Genomic DNA, 16,830 nt, shown 5'->3' with positions numbered 1-16,830 from the left:
GAAATAGAATCAGAATTATACAAATTCATTAGGTTTTTCTTTTAAAAAATTTTCAGGAAATGATTCTTGTAAAAGCAACAATAGATTAAATGTGGGTATTTGAAAGATCATCAAAACTGCATTCTTTTCTAATTTTGTTAATTTGACTCTTAGTAATGATGATCTTCATTTTGTCTTTAACTCAAGCTTTAACAGCAGTTCAATTTGAAAGACCTTATAAAATAATTAGTGGGCTTAACCGTTAAAAAAAAACCTATCAACTACCGACCATAGCATTTATTGAAATAGTTCCGTGTTTTAAGCGGTGAATTAAAGATTAAATGAACAAACTTCATCTGTTAAACTTTGCATCACAATTTTAATCTTATTCTACAGGACAGTTTAAAAAAAGTATCACGATGAAAACTTGTACACTCAAATTTACTATAAGAAAAAATCTAAACTCACACATAAAAGCTTAAAAAAACACCTCAATTTTCTTGAGCATAATGAATGAGTGTGCAATTATATATTTCTTTTGGTTTTTTAAATTGGATAAATAAGTTTTCATTGTGATAATGATGCTTAAAGTCTTTTTGAAAGTTTATAAGGATTAAAAGTGATTAATATTTTAACTATTTGAAAAGACAGAAAAAGAGAGAGACCTATTCATAAACTTTTTTGTTAAATAAACAAATAGAAATAACAAATGTAAATTACTTAACTTAATAAAGAAATACTTTTCATTTAATTTTAACAGATAGTTAAAAAAACTTTGTTTTAAGAAAAAAACAGTTAATTGAACTAATTGATTTTGTAAAATTATTTACACAGAAGCTATTCTTCAAATATTAAAAGTAAATTATGAAATATTAAAAAAAAGAATAAATGAAATAAATAATCAATAGTTATAACTACACGATATACTGTTTAAGAATCAAAATAGCTCATGTATAGTATTCAAAATGACAAATAATTTGGACTATAATAGAAAAAAAGTGTCAACAGATATGTTACACAATACAACCAATAAAATTTATTTGACTGCCACATCCATACACCCTTTCTCTTTCTCTTTAGTTTTTTCTCCACTAACGCTTTCTATATATGGAGAAAAATGAGTCAATATATATTCAAAAGATTAAATGATATAAAACTTGGAGCGATGAGCATCTCATTAGTAATTTAAAGTTGTTTTTAAACTGGGGAAATAACTAGGTGTTAATCTCTATTATTTAAGTCATCGCACGGCAAAAAAAAAAAAAAGAGGTTGATTTTTAGCTTGTTTTTATTCGAGAGTGATTGAAATATATCTTCAACATTTACATATCCATTTTACTTCTACTATATGATAGCAAAAATAATTTTAGCGTATCCAGTTATTCTATTCAACGTCAAGGACTTGCCTTTTTATTCTTTTTTTCGTTTTTCAGCGAAAAAATTCGTGTAAATTTGTGTAAAAATCTACCAAAAAAAAGTTTCACTCTTAACTTACGGTTACTAACTTATTTTTAATTTTTTTTTATTCAAAATTATTGTTTTTTTTTTGTTGTCTTCCTCTTTTACCAAATCAAACCACTATTTTGGTGCCTATTATGATTTATGTAAAATGATCAGTGAATATATCCATAAGCTTATGTATGGACTTATGATCCAATTAAAGAGTAACAAGAGAGACGAATAGCTTTAAAAATTGGATGCATTAGTGCCAATGGTTTCTATCCCTTAAAACACTTTTTTTTTTTATTTTTAAATAAAACAAGTTTGCAGCCCTTTTCTTTCTTTTTGAGCCCCCAAAAAAAAAAGAAAAAAAAACTTATCGTCTGTCAATTACATCTATTTAACCTTTCAAAGGAAGCCGAAGCGAAAAAAAAATTGAAACGATTGTTAAGTTCAAGCGAGGTTTTCACTTATTATTTCAATGCTATACTTTTATTGGGCGTCAATTTGTTTAAGATATTGTTTTTTTTTTAGCTTAAAATTCCTTTTAGTGTAGAAATGTAGTTAAGTCCCCACATACTGTTTTTTTGTTCATACCAACTCTTAAACTCTTTCTATAAAAACAGAAAAGTTTCCTTTGGAGGACTTCAGTAAATAGGCTGACTAAGTAATACGATGATGTATTTTTTTTATTTGCAATCGTCTTAAGTGACGTTTGCTGAGCTACAAATAAACTTAGCAATTGCAGTCGAAATCGAGTGTACTGACCTCGAACGGGTTTATTGGTAGTGAGCAAATTAAATAGACTAATATAGTATATGCTGCCATTTTGTTGTTGTTGTTGTTTATAGTTTTAAAAACTTTTGGGACGATAAACGTGCCTTGCATGATACAGAATATTGAAAAACTAGACTTTTACTTAAAGAGTGTCGTTATTTCAAAATTTAAAAGATTTTATTTTCAAATTTTTTTTTTTACTGAATGTTTTTTTTTTTTTTTTTTTTTTTGATTAATTAATAAAGACAAATAAAAATTCAATATTTTAAAAAGCCGTCTTGAGAGGTCAATTTTTTGTGGGGAGGGGTTTTGATTCGGGGTTCTGAGGGAGAGAGCCTTTGGTAAGAATCCTTCACGTGACAAAATGGTATCTTTTGGGTGTATGGATTCCAACCTGTTTTTCCTTGTTTTGTAATTTTTCTTTTTTTTTTTTTTTTTTTTTTTTTTTGGAAACTTAACTTATACCCCTAAATTACTATTTTACTATATCACATTTATACTTTATTCTCAAGAATAAAAATTGTCTGTGAATCATGTTTGTCAATTCAGAAATTTATATAAAATCCATGCTTTTTCTCCGATCTTTATCGAGGAAATTTTTTTTTTTTTTTTTTTTTTTTTCTTTTTCAACTTTCTAATACTATCATTTTTCCTATAAACGTTTCTTTTGGGTAATAATTATTTGTTTACAACAAAAGATACAAATATTCCTGGTTCATTTGTTTTTTTTTTTTTTCTTCAAATAGATTATTAGAAAAAAATGAGTCAAAATTTAAACAATACTGAAACTAGAGAACTTCCTAGGTCACAGGATGACTCGTCTAGCTTGAAAGAAGCTGATGAGGCCAACATTCAAGAACTTCCAGTTCAACCCACTACTGTTCGCGACAGCGAAGAAGTATTAAAGTGGAGTACCCGCAAATCTTTAAGTGTTTGGCTTTTAATTTGTTATTCTGTATGTTTGATTCTTCCTTTCTCATTTCTATTTTATCTAACCACTAAACTTTAGAATGGTCCCGTCAGTTCTATGGCAAGATCATATGTCCCTGCAAGTATTCAATCCATCGCAAATGCTGTTGGCCATTTGAAAGGAACGGACAAACCATGCCCTCGAAAACTGGCTACAGGCCAACGATGTTTGGTTAAATTTGGTAATGGTGAAATTGACTACAATAGTTACTCTCTTTACATCAAGGCTATTACAACATCCATTGAAGGTCTTTTAGGTATCTTCACTACAGGTGTTGCAGATTACACCAACTACAGAAGAGGAATTATGTTTGGTACCCTTTTTCTGTATAGTGCGTCTGCACTTCCTGCTGCTGGTCTTTGGGAAAAAAAATATAGTAATCTCGTTGGTTTGGCCTTTTTATACTCACTCATGATTTGCATTGACTCTGTATATCAAATTATTGAAGGATCTTACATTCCTATATTTATGCGATCTCGTGCTTCTGTCAAAATTAAGGGCACTGAACCTGAACAAATAAAAAGAAAAATGGTTTTGGCACAAGGTTCACTTGTTAGTGTTTTGGGTATTGTTATTGGCAATGTTGGTGGCATCACTGCCACTTTAATTGGTGTAATTATTACTTATAACTGGGGTGCTGCTGCTTCTATTGGTTACAAACGCTTTTTGCTTGCCGTTACTATTGCCGGTTGCATTTCTATGGTGGCTGTTTCTATTGCTTTTTTCATTTTCCCAAGTGTTAAAGGACTTGAAAAGCCTAAGAATGTCAATATTTTAACTGTTTCTGTTAAACGATTTTTTGGTCTTTTAAAAGATATTCAAAAATATCCTGAAGCATGGAAACTCTGTATTGGTTGGGTCATTTGGAACGTTTCATATTCAAACTTCCTTTCTGTTTTTAATCTCTTATTTCGAAGTGAATTAGGATTGGGTACTGCTGATGGTGAATACACAGTTTGGACTTTGATGACTATGGTTATTTCTACTTTGTTTTCTCTTACCTGGATGTATGCGTACCCTAGAACTCCACTCAAAATTAAGCACTGGGCTTATGGATTTTTCTTTATTTCATTTTTTGCTAACCTCTGGGGCTGTATTGGTATCCCTGATCATGTCAATGTTGGCTTCAAACACCGCGCTGAATTTTGGGTTTTTGAGATTTTCTATGCTGGCACCTCTAGTGCTCTCCGTTCTTTAAATCGTACTCTGTACAGTTCTCTTCTTCCTGAGGGTAGCGAAGCCAAGTTTTTTGGTTTGGAAATCACAATGGGTGTTGCTGTGGGTTGGATTGGAAGTTTAGTCAATGCCACCATTCAGGACAGAACTGGCAATTTGCGCTGGCCCATGGTTCCAAATTTGTTTTTAGTTCTTATTGCTGCCGGTCTTTACTGCTGGGTTGACGTTGACAAGGGTATGAGTGATGCCCAAAAGGTTGATGTTGTTTTTGAAGGATCTGGGCCTTCTGAGGTTATTGAGGAGCCCATTGAGATTGTTCGTGAAGAGTCTAACGATTCTCTTAAAAAATAATAAGTTGTTTGATTTTTTTTGTAATTTCTTTTTTAGTTTTAAAATATATGAAAAAAAAAATAAATAGTATATAGACACAATGTGTTTTTTTTTCCCCTCTTTACTATTTTCCTTTTTAGTTGCATGAAATATCCTTTCTATTGGATTATAATTGACTTAAAAATGATAATTATTATCCTCTAATCTGTTTTATAAGGGACTAAACCAGGCTGGTATTTTGTAAATGAATGGGTTTGTATCGGTGATTATCACGTGAATGCCCATAATAAGGTCTGTCTTATTGTTGTTTCCATTTTAAGACTGTCCAAGCGCTTATTACCTTTCAAATAAAAGAAAAAAAATTTTAACCGCCAGATCTTTATTACAAGCTTAAATTTTTTTTTTCTTCTTTTTTTTTTTTTTTATTTTTTTTCCTAAACCAATTTTTAGAAAAAATCTACATTTATTTTTTTCTTCTATAATTTTCTTGATCAATATTCTATATCAAAGGAAAAGAGAAGAAAAGAAAAGAAAAAATAATTTAAACAGAATGGCTGTATTATCTATAAAGTCCCTTATTGGTAAGGGCAAGAAACGGGCTAATAGTCCTTCAACTGAATCATCCCCACACAGTTCGAGTCAAAATGAAGAAAGTAATAGTTCGCTTTTTTCATCAGCCTCCTCGACATCGTCTTTAGGAACAGCAGAACTTGATTCTAGTACAAGTGATGAGAGTTGTCTAGAAGATTTTCAAGATCGTTCCGAGAACCTACTAGTAAGCGGTGCAGTGCATAATCAACATGAAGATACGCGCAATACGAGTCGTCGAAACTCAATCGAGTCTGGTGCACAGACACTAATTTTAGATGATGCAAGCTCGACAGCCAATACTTTATTACCCTTTGATGATAGCGCTTCAGTGACAACACGGGTGGCTGCCCGAGGACCTGCTGGAGGAAATCACATTGTTAATTCGCGAGAGCGTCCTGGATATAATAGAACTTTTATGGGTCTCGTAGGGCGGCGAAACGAACTTGACGAATCTCTTTTGTATAATGATGACCATTCTAAGACGTTTCCTATTTATGCAACAAGGTTTAAGTCAAATGCACAGGTGTTTGAATCTGATTTGGCGGCCAAGGTTACGCGTACTCTGATACGCAAGGGCACGGGATCGGTAGGACTTGGTGGTAGTAGTTCGAGCGCAAAGACCAAGGGCAAGGGCAAGGGGAAACGCAACGCAACCACTAAGGTAGGGTCAGCTGGCGCAAACACGAGTAGCGAACATATTGGAGAGAGTAGTGGTGCAAGTCAAGGAACCGAGTGTTATATGGACAATAATGATGATCAGAGTCCACGCGATACCAGTGATAAGATTCCTATGCCACCATCAATTTATTGTACTCCACACACATCATACAATCCATTCCCCAAAGCCCGAACATTATTCATGACCATGTATACATATGGTAGTCGGCCACAGGGTGGTGGTCAGCTACTTCTTGGTAAACTAATTGCAGAGCGTAATTTAGAGCTTGGATTGGATCCAGGGTATCATGCGCATCATAGTGGCACAGGCACATATGGAGCACCAGGGCTTAATAGTAATGAAAAGCAACCGTTATGTCGAGTTTGGCAGGAGGTGATGAAGGGGACAATAGACCAGGTCAAATATGTGATTGAGTTTGAGAACTCGTTAGATTTTGCACAGCCAACCGTGACAATGATTAATTATGGAAGCAAGCGAGTAACGGATACAATGTATGATGGGATAAGGATGCGATGGTATGGAACAACAGGTCTGGCATCAACATTTGGGTCTGGATTTTTTGAGTTGAGGTTTATTGAACGAGCTAATGCAACTGCAACAGGCTTGTCACTATCAACAGCAGAAACAAGCGGGTCTAGGCAAGTGGTGAGTGGAGAGATAGGAGGTGGTCAGCCGGCCAGCAGCAGCAACAGCAGCAGTGACAATAGTGTAGAGGATGTGCAACGGCTGTTACAACATCGACAAGAACTGGAACGTCAACGTCCTCCGGTAGCACTTTACCATAACATTTATACCAAGACATTGTCAAGCACACGCAAAGTAGGAGAGTTTACGATTTGGGAACCTGGATACCAACTGGCAGACATTATTGTGATTATGGGGCTTGTTCTTAGAGAGCAAGAGCAGAGGAAAGATGTGGAATATCAGCACGTGGTTTCCTCCAAGTTTTTGAGTATTTTATAATTGAGAGTTTTTTTTCTTTTTTTTTCTTTTTTTTTTCAATTAAAGTTTTAAACTGAACTTAACATCTTTGGATGAATAACGAATTTTTGGAATTTTTAGAATTTTTGGAATTTTTTTTTTCTTTTTTGAGAGGGGAGGAATGTATTAAATTGATACTGGATTTTTATTACGTAATAGGTAAGTGTGGCTTTGGTGGTGTGGCTTTCCCATTGTGGCGTATTATTGTGAGGGTCATATATATATATATCTATATATATGATAACTCATTGTTGGGGGGGGATTCAAGTAGAACTGACTTGAATAAAGAAGAAGCAGGTCTCAACGGCCGTTTCTATTCCATTTTTATTTTATTTTTACTTTTGCTACTTGTTTGTTGCTGGCCGTTATGTAACTCATCATCAGTGCACCAAACTGCATTAATTGTGTATTCTGTGCAGAAGACAAAAAAAAAAGCCATACTTTTCCATGAAAAGAAGCTTTCAGAACCATTTCAAAATCGTACTGATTTTTCTTTTTTTTTTTTTTTTTTTTTTTTTTTACATGAACTGGAAATGCAATTGTTGTATATACATTTTTATTTTTATTTTTTTTTTTACTTTGAAAAAAACAAACTGATAAGCCTCCTTCCACCTCCTCCCCCCCAAAAAAAAAGAAGAGTCACACGATGGTGCAATTAAAAAGACGGATGAAGCGTTACAATGCAATGATTTTAAAGACCCACGGGCAGCAATTGTGTCTTTTATTTTAAGAAATTTTCTTATAAAAATATATATATTTTTGCTACGAATTTAGTGAGTTATTTTTGGATTTTCATGCATGTGGAGGAGGTTAGGACCAGTGAATATTTTTTATTTTTTTTTTTTTTTTGCTCTTAATTTGAAATTTGTATCGAGTAATCAGAATCAAAATACCTCTGAAAGATTTTTTTTAGGTACTTTACCATCATTTAAAAGATCACGATAGTGAGGGGAGGTGAGGTGGGGGGGGAGGGAGAAAATAGAAAAGAAAAAGTTACAGAAAAACATATATTTTGATCGAGTAATACAAAATAAAAAAAATAATAAAACATGTCTTTGTATATTCTAGGCAGTGCGTATATCTCAGTCTTTTAAACTAAAAAAATAAAAAAGACCGCGCGCGCCAGCCGTTACATGTTGATGATGATGAGATACGCAGACAGACGAACAATCATTACGGATTTAAATGCGGGTTCGGGAAGGTTTGTTCATTTTTGGTATTGGTATATATATATATACTATAAAAAAAAAAGAAATTGCTTTTTAACGGTCCTGAGCGACAATAGGAAGTCATCGCCGAACCGGTCCAGCGGTGGTTTCCGAAGGATTCGAAAGTATATTTTGTAGAAAACATGGGAAAAACAGAGTTATTTTTCTTTTTTATTTATTTATTTCTTATTTAAAAAAAAAAACAAAAAAGACATAACAATAAACTTTTTTTTTTTTTTCATTTATTTATTTATTTTTCAAAAAGAAAAAAAAAATGGTTAAATTCTTAAAATGGGTTTAATGTTGAGGTCTTTTGGTCAAGTTGAGGGTAACTAAATAAAAAAAAAATACCAACTTTTTCACTCCCGGATATCTCCGTTTTTATGTAACAAAGTTGTAATATATGTTTAAACCCTCCCATGTAAGCCTAAAAAGCTTATCTTTAAATAATGAAACTTTTCAGTCCGTACTTTAATGCCCTTTGATTACGGGCGGGCTCGGCTTTTCCCTCGGGAAGCTCAAATTTCTACAATTGTTTATCTAATCGTTTTAAGCTTGGCCTCTAAATATATTTTTGGTTTTTGGTTTATTTTCAACTTCCTCAATCTTTTATAAAAGGGGCTTGATTTCCCCCCCCCCCTCCACGTTTCGGATTTGACCTTCTTTCTTCCTTTTCTTCTGTTTTTTTTTTTTTTTTTTTTTTTTCAAATTTCACTGATTGACAGTTATATTTTTCATCAAATTTTTACAACAATTAAAATCCATTCAAAAAGAAAGAAAAAAAAACACCCTTATCTAAATCATAGTCGCTATTATATATATATATATATATCAAATAAAAAAATATATAATAATACCGCATCTACCTGCCGTACATAAACTACATTATTCACAAAATGCCCGCTACTATCGCACCATCGTATTCCCTAGACCGGGCAATCACCTCCAACAATGTTGTTTTCAAAAATGACATTGAACCAGCAACAATAATCTATTCTCTGCGTACAGGGAAAATTACCCACATCATCCAACCTCCAGCATCTTCTTACGATGATCCTAGACTCGCAAAACTTGGAATCACAGCCCCAGAACAGTTCCGTGATATTGGCGAACTTCACATTTTACCAGGTCTCGTTGATGCTCACGTTCACCTAAACGAGCCTGGCCGCACCGAGTGGGAAGGCTTTGAGACTGGTACCAAGGCTGCAGCTGCCGGTGGTGTTACTACTCTTATCGACATGCCCTTAAATGCTATTCCTCCTACTACAACTATTGATAACTTTAAACTCAAGCTTGATGCAGCCAAAGGTCAGTGCTGGGTCGATGTTGGATTCTGGGGTGGTATCATTCCTGGAAATGTTGACCAACTCGTACCTCTCGTGAATGCCGGTATTCGTGGTTTCAAGTGCTTTATGGCCGACTCTGGCGTCGAGGAATTCCCTATGGTGCAACGCTTTGATATTGAGCTGGCTCTCAAGACTCTCAAGGCTCAACCTACTCTCGTCATGTTCCACGCTGAAATTTGCAACGAGCATACTACCCCTCAACTTGACTTTGACAATATGGATCACTCTTGCTATGACTCTTTCCTCAAGTCAAGACCAGAAATCATGGAAGTTGAGGCTATCTCTACAGTCATTGAAGCCTCAAAAGTCGCACCCAACCTTCCCTTGCATATTGTTCATCTTGCTTCCAAGGATGCTATTCCCCTTGTCCGCAAAGCCAAGCAAGATCGTGTTAAGCTTACTGCCGAAACCTGCTTCCACTACCTGTCTTTTACAGCTGAAACTATTAAAGATAAAGCCACTCACTTCAAGTGTGTCCCCCCTATCCGCGAAGCTGAAGTCAACAAGCAGCTCTGGTCTGCTCTCAAGACTGGTGAAATTACATCCATCGTTTCTGATCATTCGCCATGCACACCGATACTTAAACTCCTTGATGAAGGCGATTATTTTAGAGCTTGGGGTGGTATTTCATCTGTCGGTCTTGGTCTCTCTATTCTTTGGACTGCTATCCAACTTGGTCACCCAGAGTTTGATCTTGTTGATGTTGCCCGTCTGACAAGTTACAATACGGCTTATCAGGCTGGTCTTATTGACACCAAGGGTTCTATCGACGTTGGGAAAGACGCTGACTTTTGCATCTTTGACGCTGACGGAACCCTGTTTGTTGATCAAACCCTTCTGCCGTTCAAGAACAAGCTCACTCCTTATCATGGTTCTCACCTTAATGGTCTCGTTGTTGAAACCATACTTCATGGTGAAACCATCTTCACTCATACCGCTGGCCACATTTCTGAACCTACAGGTCAACTCTTGTTAGAAAAGAGAACTTATTAAGGTTTTTTTTTTTATATTTTTGAGTTTAACTATTATTCATTTAATTATTTTTGGGGAGTTTTTTTTTTATCACATATTTGCTTTAGACTTTTGTATTTTTATAAATTTATTTAAATAAATTTTTTTAAAAAAAAAAAAGAAACAAAAAAAACTAAAAATAAATGTTGATCATAATCTGATAATAAATGACCAATATTTTAGAACAAGATATGCCTATTTGGAACTCTCTGTAGAATCCAGTAAATCGAGGTATTTCTACTATTATTGATAAAATCATTAAATGTCCTGTTATGTTATTAGGCGCCTTCGGACATTTCCGGGTATACGGATATAAAATTGGGAATTAAGGTGATGTAATATCTGAGTAAGGTCCCCTCCCATAGTATGAATAAACAGCTTTTAATTTTCATATAAACACTTCACTGGTACTAATACAGTAGTTCTTACAACAAATTTGCATTAATACTCTTCCAACTCAACGTTTTATTTCTTTTACCTTTTTTTTTTTCTTAATCAAATAAAAGAATTAATATGCTAAAACTTTGATTTCATTTGCACTGTTTTTTATTTTATTTTATTTTATTTTATTTTGCTTTTTTCTTTTTTTTTTCTTTGGTATTATGGAAATTTATTGCATAAAACGCATCCATAGTACAAGAAAATGATCACACAATGCCAATTCTTCCAGAATCAACGACCGTGTTGAATTTTATCATTATTGATATCTTTATTATCAAATTTAAAGCCACATTTACTGTTCAAACTTTTCAGTCGTCAAAACTTTCAACTAATCTTTTTATATTCTTTGAAGTTTTGGAATAGATATTAAGCTTATTATTAGTATTCTTTCAACTGTTTAAAACACGTTAAGAAGTTGTATGTTGTTGCTTAATCTAATCAGTTATCTAATTTAGTGTCTAAAGAAACCTCTGAAAACTGACTGTACTTTTACTTCTTTCTTTTCCCCCTCTCCCTTTTCTTTACCTTAAACTTCTATGAAAGCATTTAAGGAAGATCTATAAATGGACTATTAAATCCATATTTTTGGTCATATTTAAACTAAAAACTTAGCCACTATTGCTGTTAGATTACCATTTATTCGTCTTTTTTTTTTTTATATCGTCAGCCTTGTTTCTAATAATGTACCCAGTTAGCTGTATTTTTTTTTTTTTTTCATTTTACTAGTTATTGAACTATTAACGGCAAATCTTTTTAATATCTCTGAAATTTTCAATACTTTTACAAGTGATCTTTAAATTGTGTAGGCATTAAAGCTAATGACGCATTGTATTAAGTTGAAAGAATCTTCTTTTTCTTATTTTATTGACTAGTTTTGAAATTGGCATATATTTATTTAACAGGATTGACATTTAAGATCTTATTTGCGTTATAATACCATCATTGACTTACATTTATTTGTCTGGATATATAGATTCCAGTAAATCTAAACTCTTGTTAAGTAAAAAAAAAAAAAACTTTTTAAAAAATAATATGCGTCAGCCCGGAGTCGAACCGGGGGCTCGTCGATGGCAACGACGAATTTTACCGCTAAACCACTAACGCTTTAGAAAAATAAATTATAAAAAGTATATATCGACAAATGAATATCAAGTCACGTGATTAAACACTATACTTTCCTTAATTTTGTTTGAAGTTACTCTTGAATAGAAATAAACAAACAATGTTGTTGAAGTTAAATTAAAAGTTTATCGTAAAAAAAAATGGAAATTTATATATTAGGAGCAAAAAAAAAACCTATGACACCAATACTGACTGATATTATATATTTCGATAATCCTTAAACAAAAAACAAACAATTTTTTTTCTATGTTATTTTAATAATTTTGAGTATAATCTTATCTTCCTCGTCTACTTTTAGAATCAAATGTTTAGTTCGTTCACTAGAAGATGCTTGTAACACACCAATTTGTTTTTTTTTTTTTTCTTTTTTGTTAATATCATATAAAGAGATTTCAAATTAAAATACTATAATATATATATATATATATATATATATATATATATATCACTAATCAAATCAATACTATTTATTTTTTTTCTTTTTACCAGCCATTCAAGGAAATAAAACAGCTTGCAAAAAAAGTTAACAAAGGCTAATAACTAAATGGTCCATAATCAACATAAATTTTATTAATCTTCTTTGAATGGTAGCGTTTTGCAATACTTGTTGATAATGGTAGGCCCTCATCATCTTGTTGATACAACTTCTTATTCGAATCAAATTCATCTCCCATTGTGAACTTTTCAAGACGAACATTCTTTCCATTTTTGTCCTTGTATTCCATAACAAAAGAAAGATCCAATCCAAACCAAAATTTTGTGTTATCATGAAGGAAAAACACAGGTGCAATCACTTGTGACAAGGGCACGACAACATACTGAGGTTCAAATAACGAACTATCTTTTGTGTGCGTCAAATTTACATTGGTATAATGGCCAGCAGTGACTGTATTTTGCGAAGCATTGGAAATCTTAAGGCTTTTGAGCTGAACTCTAATTGGCTTCACGACCCCAGGTACCAATTTCTTGATAATGACAAAACTCTTAGAAGGTCCAGGAAGTGTACTTGACTCATTGGAATTAATTGTAATAAAGGCTTGTGCATAGCCAAATTGAGATGGTGAGGAGTTTTCCACGGGTTCTTCAACAAATCTCAGGCAGTCATCAAAACTAGCAGTAGCCTCTAGAGTTAAAAACCTAATGGTTTTGTAATACCTCATAGAATGGGTTGGGAAATCAAAGTTGGGGGTTTTTTCCTTCAAAAGACGGTATTTCGAAGAAGCCAAATATAGCTTCAAATAAACGTATTCAAACTGATCATCAAACTTGACTGATTCAGCCCATCTATATTTAGCACCAATTTGGCCAAGACTTTCAGCAAGTTGCAGCGTGTTAAAGTCAAGAATATCAGGCATAGACATCAGATATTCATTAATTGCATCAAATGCTTTTGAATAACTAAAATCAAAATTCCCGTAATTTATGATAGCTTTGGGTAGATGAATAAGACTGTGAAGAAAAATACTTAGCTCAGGTAAATGATGGTAATCATTTTTCACAATATATTTTTCAAATAACTTGAAAAGTTCAGGAACGCTCTTATCAAAGTCATTAATCAAGGCTCTGGGGTATTTTTCCATAAATGCAACCTTATATAAAAGTGCTTCCTCACTAATAAAACGTTTGTTGACACTCGGGATTCCGGAGAACTGATAAACCGCAAAGATTATATCCAAGAAAGTAAAACACTGGTCTTCACCCATGTCATATCTCCTATCAGGTTCTATATAAGCCTTGGATTTCTCAATCAAATCTTCAATATCAAAAGTTACTCGATTAATCTTATTTCTAAAAGTTAACTGGTTTGCATTCTCCATGATACTTAAAAGCTTTGATCTTTCTGTAGAATTGAGTCTGAAACTTGATATATTAGTAATTCCAAACAAAAATAAAAATATCTGGAAAACGTTAAACTTCATAAAATGCGAGGGATTTGGAAGGTGGATATTTTCAATGGAGCATGAGCCTAACGTGAAAAACTTTAATGGGGTCATAAATCCATTCCCCATGCAGAATTCATCAAATGTTTCTGATTTACCAGTACCATAATTAGACCTAGTGGTTCCAAAAACGAATTTTGTAGAGCGTGGAAAAGTAGTGAACCTATCACCGTATGGTGGGTAATGACAAGGAATTCCCACGTAGTTAAAGAGAGTTACACCATGGTGACTAGGACTTGGGAACATTAATGTTTTAATTGGGCAATCGCGACATTCGAAAAAGGAACGGCGTAAACCAATACCAACCACATTTTGGGAAGTGTTGAAGTCAGAAGAAACTCCGACAACGTGGGTACGAACGGTAACATTCTTTTTAATAGTAGAATCGTAAACAGTATAACCAACAGTACTAGCTTCAGCAAAATCTTCAATTAAAGGAATTAAGGCGGTGTTCCAATCAAATTTTAAAGCTGAGAAAGACGGCAAGATGCTTATGATGTGAACGTTTCCATTTCTGTACCGTTCTTCGTAAGGAAGATTGAGACAAACAGCGCTTACAATAACAGATAATTCATTTTCGTAAATCCTGGCAGTAGTAATGTTAATAGCAATTGCAAGTTCATTTTCGTCTTGGAAATATTTGCGGTCAATCTTTTCTTTATAATTAGCGGAAAAGGAAGGGTTATTGATTTTGGTTTGTCTAAGCTTCATGAAAACATCACTATCAAAAAAGTCACAAATATTATGGGGGTCTCTTGCTCTTTTAGTTCTTGATTTCAAAGTATGTGCAATACTTGGAATTGAATACCATTCTCTAACTTTTTCTCTAAGTGAAGAAATTATGAAGCTCTTCGATTGTCTAGTTGGTGTTCCGCACTTAGGGCATTCTAAGGGAGGCGTTACAAATTCTCCGTAAGCAGAACATCCCTGATGACAATAATGAACGGTTTGATAGTGAGTAGACCAATCCCCCCGTCTTCGAATATTTGGGTCATTAGGTGTCTTGATTTCGTTAGGAAATAAGTCGGATAGATTTTCCTCGAGAGGAAGGGGTGCGCTCAAAATCTCACTTGGATCTTTGGAATTTACAGCTTCCATAAAATTAAATACATTGGGATCATCAGAACTAGTGTGACTTGTTTTCAAATAAACATCTTTTAACTCAAATACTTCTCCAAGATTTGATGGACTCATAACTATTTCAGTCCAAGAAACTTTCATGTCTCTAAAAGTACGAGAAAGTTTATTCCTAAGTAAATAAACATAAGAGGTGCGGGCAATAGAAGATTCATAATATACATTACGAATCTCCTCTGCAGGAGGTTCCAATTCTATGACTTTGCCCTCGTGTAACACATGCAAAGGCATTGGAAAGCAAGAAATGGTTATATCAAATAAAAAAAAAAAAAAAAATTAAAAAAATGAAAGGGGTTGTTTGTTTTTGTTGTTGTAGTACTGAAAAAAAAAAATAATATACTATAATGGGTTAGGGTATCTCCACAAAGGCATATCCACAAAAAAGAACACTAATTTCTTGCACTTATATATAGCGCTCGCTAATTAATGATTTTTAAATCAACCAGATAAATATTTTATCGGTGGGTGCTCTGAAGGTTTCAATCAAAATAAATATTTAAATAAATTTATTAAATAGTAACCAATATATATATATATGGTATTCCTTTTAACTTTTTTACTTAGAATGGGTCTATGATTTTGGATGTCCCTCTTAGTACTTTTCATATAGATTCCTATCTTGATTAATCAAGATTTTAATATTAAAATCTTTGACCGTAGAGATTTGAATAATAAGTTTTATTTCAATTATTGGCTTGGCAATTTCGGGTAAAACCTTGTTTATGGTGATAAATTGTATGAAACACCTGTATTATTTGCTATATATTCAGAATCTATAGATACAATAGCTGAATTGAAAAAGCAGAGTTAAGTCACATACTTTTTTAATCAAATCTTAAGCAGTCTTCAAGGATAGTGGCAGGTTACTGGGAAAAAAGAAACTTGGTAGTCTTATGAAAATTTATAGATATAAACTTGACTGTGAAGGCAACATTAGATATTTGATTTTTTTTTTTTTTTTCAAACTAAGGTACTTTAATGTTTTGAAATATTTCTTTGATTCATTTTAAAGAAACTGATCAAAAATATTGTTGTATTATTTCTTCTGTATGTAAACTGATTAAAAGAGATGAAGAGAATCAGTCAATTGCCGTAAAATATATGTTTAAAAGATTGTCATTTTTTTTTGGGTTTTTTTTTTTTAACTAGTCATTAATGGTTAATATCAAGAATTATGTTAAAGGAAGGAAGTGAAAAAAAAAAAAAATAGGAAAATTAAAGATTAATATTTACTCATAGTCTCAATCTGTGACTTTAGAAAGAAAAGAAAAAAAAAAGCTATGCATGAGTTTTCAGAAGAAGTTTTATTTTAAATTTTACATGATTAAATTGTTCATTACTTCAAATATGGTTGACCTGTTTAATCATACCTAACAAGCTATGATAAATCGATGGGCATAAATCTGAATTCCATAATAAAAGAAAAAAAAAATCCTAATAATATCACAATTTGAATCACATTAAAAGTCATATATTGTGTTTTTTGGTTTTTTTTATGAGATTATTTTCCATAAAAAAAAAAGATTTTTTTACAGTTTAACTTGGCTGACCTTTAATATTCATAAATGTTGGTATGGTATCCGGCAAATTGTAAATACAATTATATAAACTTAAATGACAGATTTCCGAAAGTGATTAAAGCCACTAGGGGTATTTATATATTAGTGAAGATGTGACCTTTTTATTGAATATATATCTATCT

At 32.8% G+C, this 16,830-nt stretch overlaps 4 protein-coding genes across 4 annotated transcripts; 3 read left to right on the top strand and 1 right to left on the bottom strand.

The window, feature by feature from the left end:
* Positions 1–2,956: 2,956 nt before the first annotated feature.
* Positions 2,957–4,693, top strand: SAPINGB_P004433 (uncharacterized protein; the record flags this gene model as incomplete). Its single annotated transcript, XM_031999148.1, has 2 exons — positions 2,957–3,151; positions 3,206–4,693. The coding sequence occupies 2 exons, from the start codon at positions 2,957–2,959 to the stop codon at positions 4,691–4,693; spliced, it is 1,683 nt and encodes a 560-aa protein (XP_031855039.1).
* A 529-nt stretch (positions 4,694–5,222) lies between these two features.
* SAPINGB_P004432 (uncharacterized protein) lies at positions 5,223–6,905 on the top strand (the record flags this gene model as incomplete). The annotated part of the gene is made up of 1 exon (XM_031999147.1): positions 5,223–6,905. One exon carries the CDS (start codon positions 5,223–5,225, stop codon positions 6,903–6,905), a length of 1,683 nt encoding a protein of 560 aa, XP_031855038.1.
* A 2,122-nt stretch (positions 6,906–9,027) lies between these two features.
* On the top strand, positions 9,028–10,470 carry SAPINGB_P004431 (uncharacterized protein; the record flags this gene model as incomplete). The annotated part of the gene is made up of 1 exon (XM_031999146.1): positions 9,028–10,470. One exon carries the CDS (start codon positions 9,028–9,030, stop codon positions 10,468–10,470), a length of 1,443 nt encoding a protein of 480 aa, XP_031855037.1.
* Positions 10,471–12,584: 2,114 nt separating this feature from the next.
* On the bottom strand, positions 12,585–15,359 carry SAPINGB_P004430 (uncharacterized protein; the record flags this gene model as incomplete). Its single annotated transcript, XM_031999145.1, has 1 exon — positions 12,585–15,359. One exon carries the CDS (start codon positions 15,357–15,359, stop codon positions 12,585–12,587), a length of 2,775 nt encoding a protein of 924 aa, XP_031855036.1.
* Between the last annotated feature and the right edge of the window lie 1,471 nt (positions 15,360–16,830).

This window comes from Magnusiomyces paraingens (genome assembly GCF_902498895.1).
Source record: "Magnusiomyces paraingens strain CBS 517.90 genome assembly, contig: contig3, whole genome shotgun sequence".
Taxonomy (NCBI): Eukaryota; Fungi; Ascomycota; class Dipodascomycetes; order Dipodascales; family Dipodascaceae; genus Magnusiomyces; species Magnusiomyces paraingens.
This window is presented reverse-complemented; position numbering and strand designations above follow the sequence as displayed.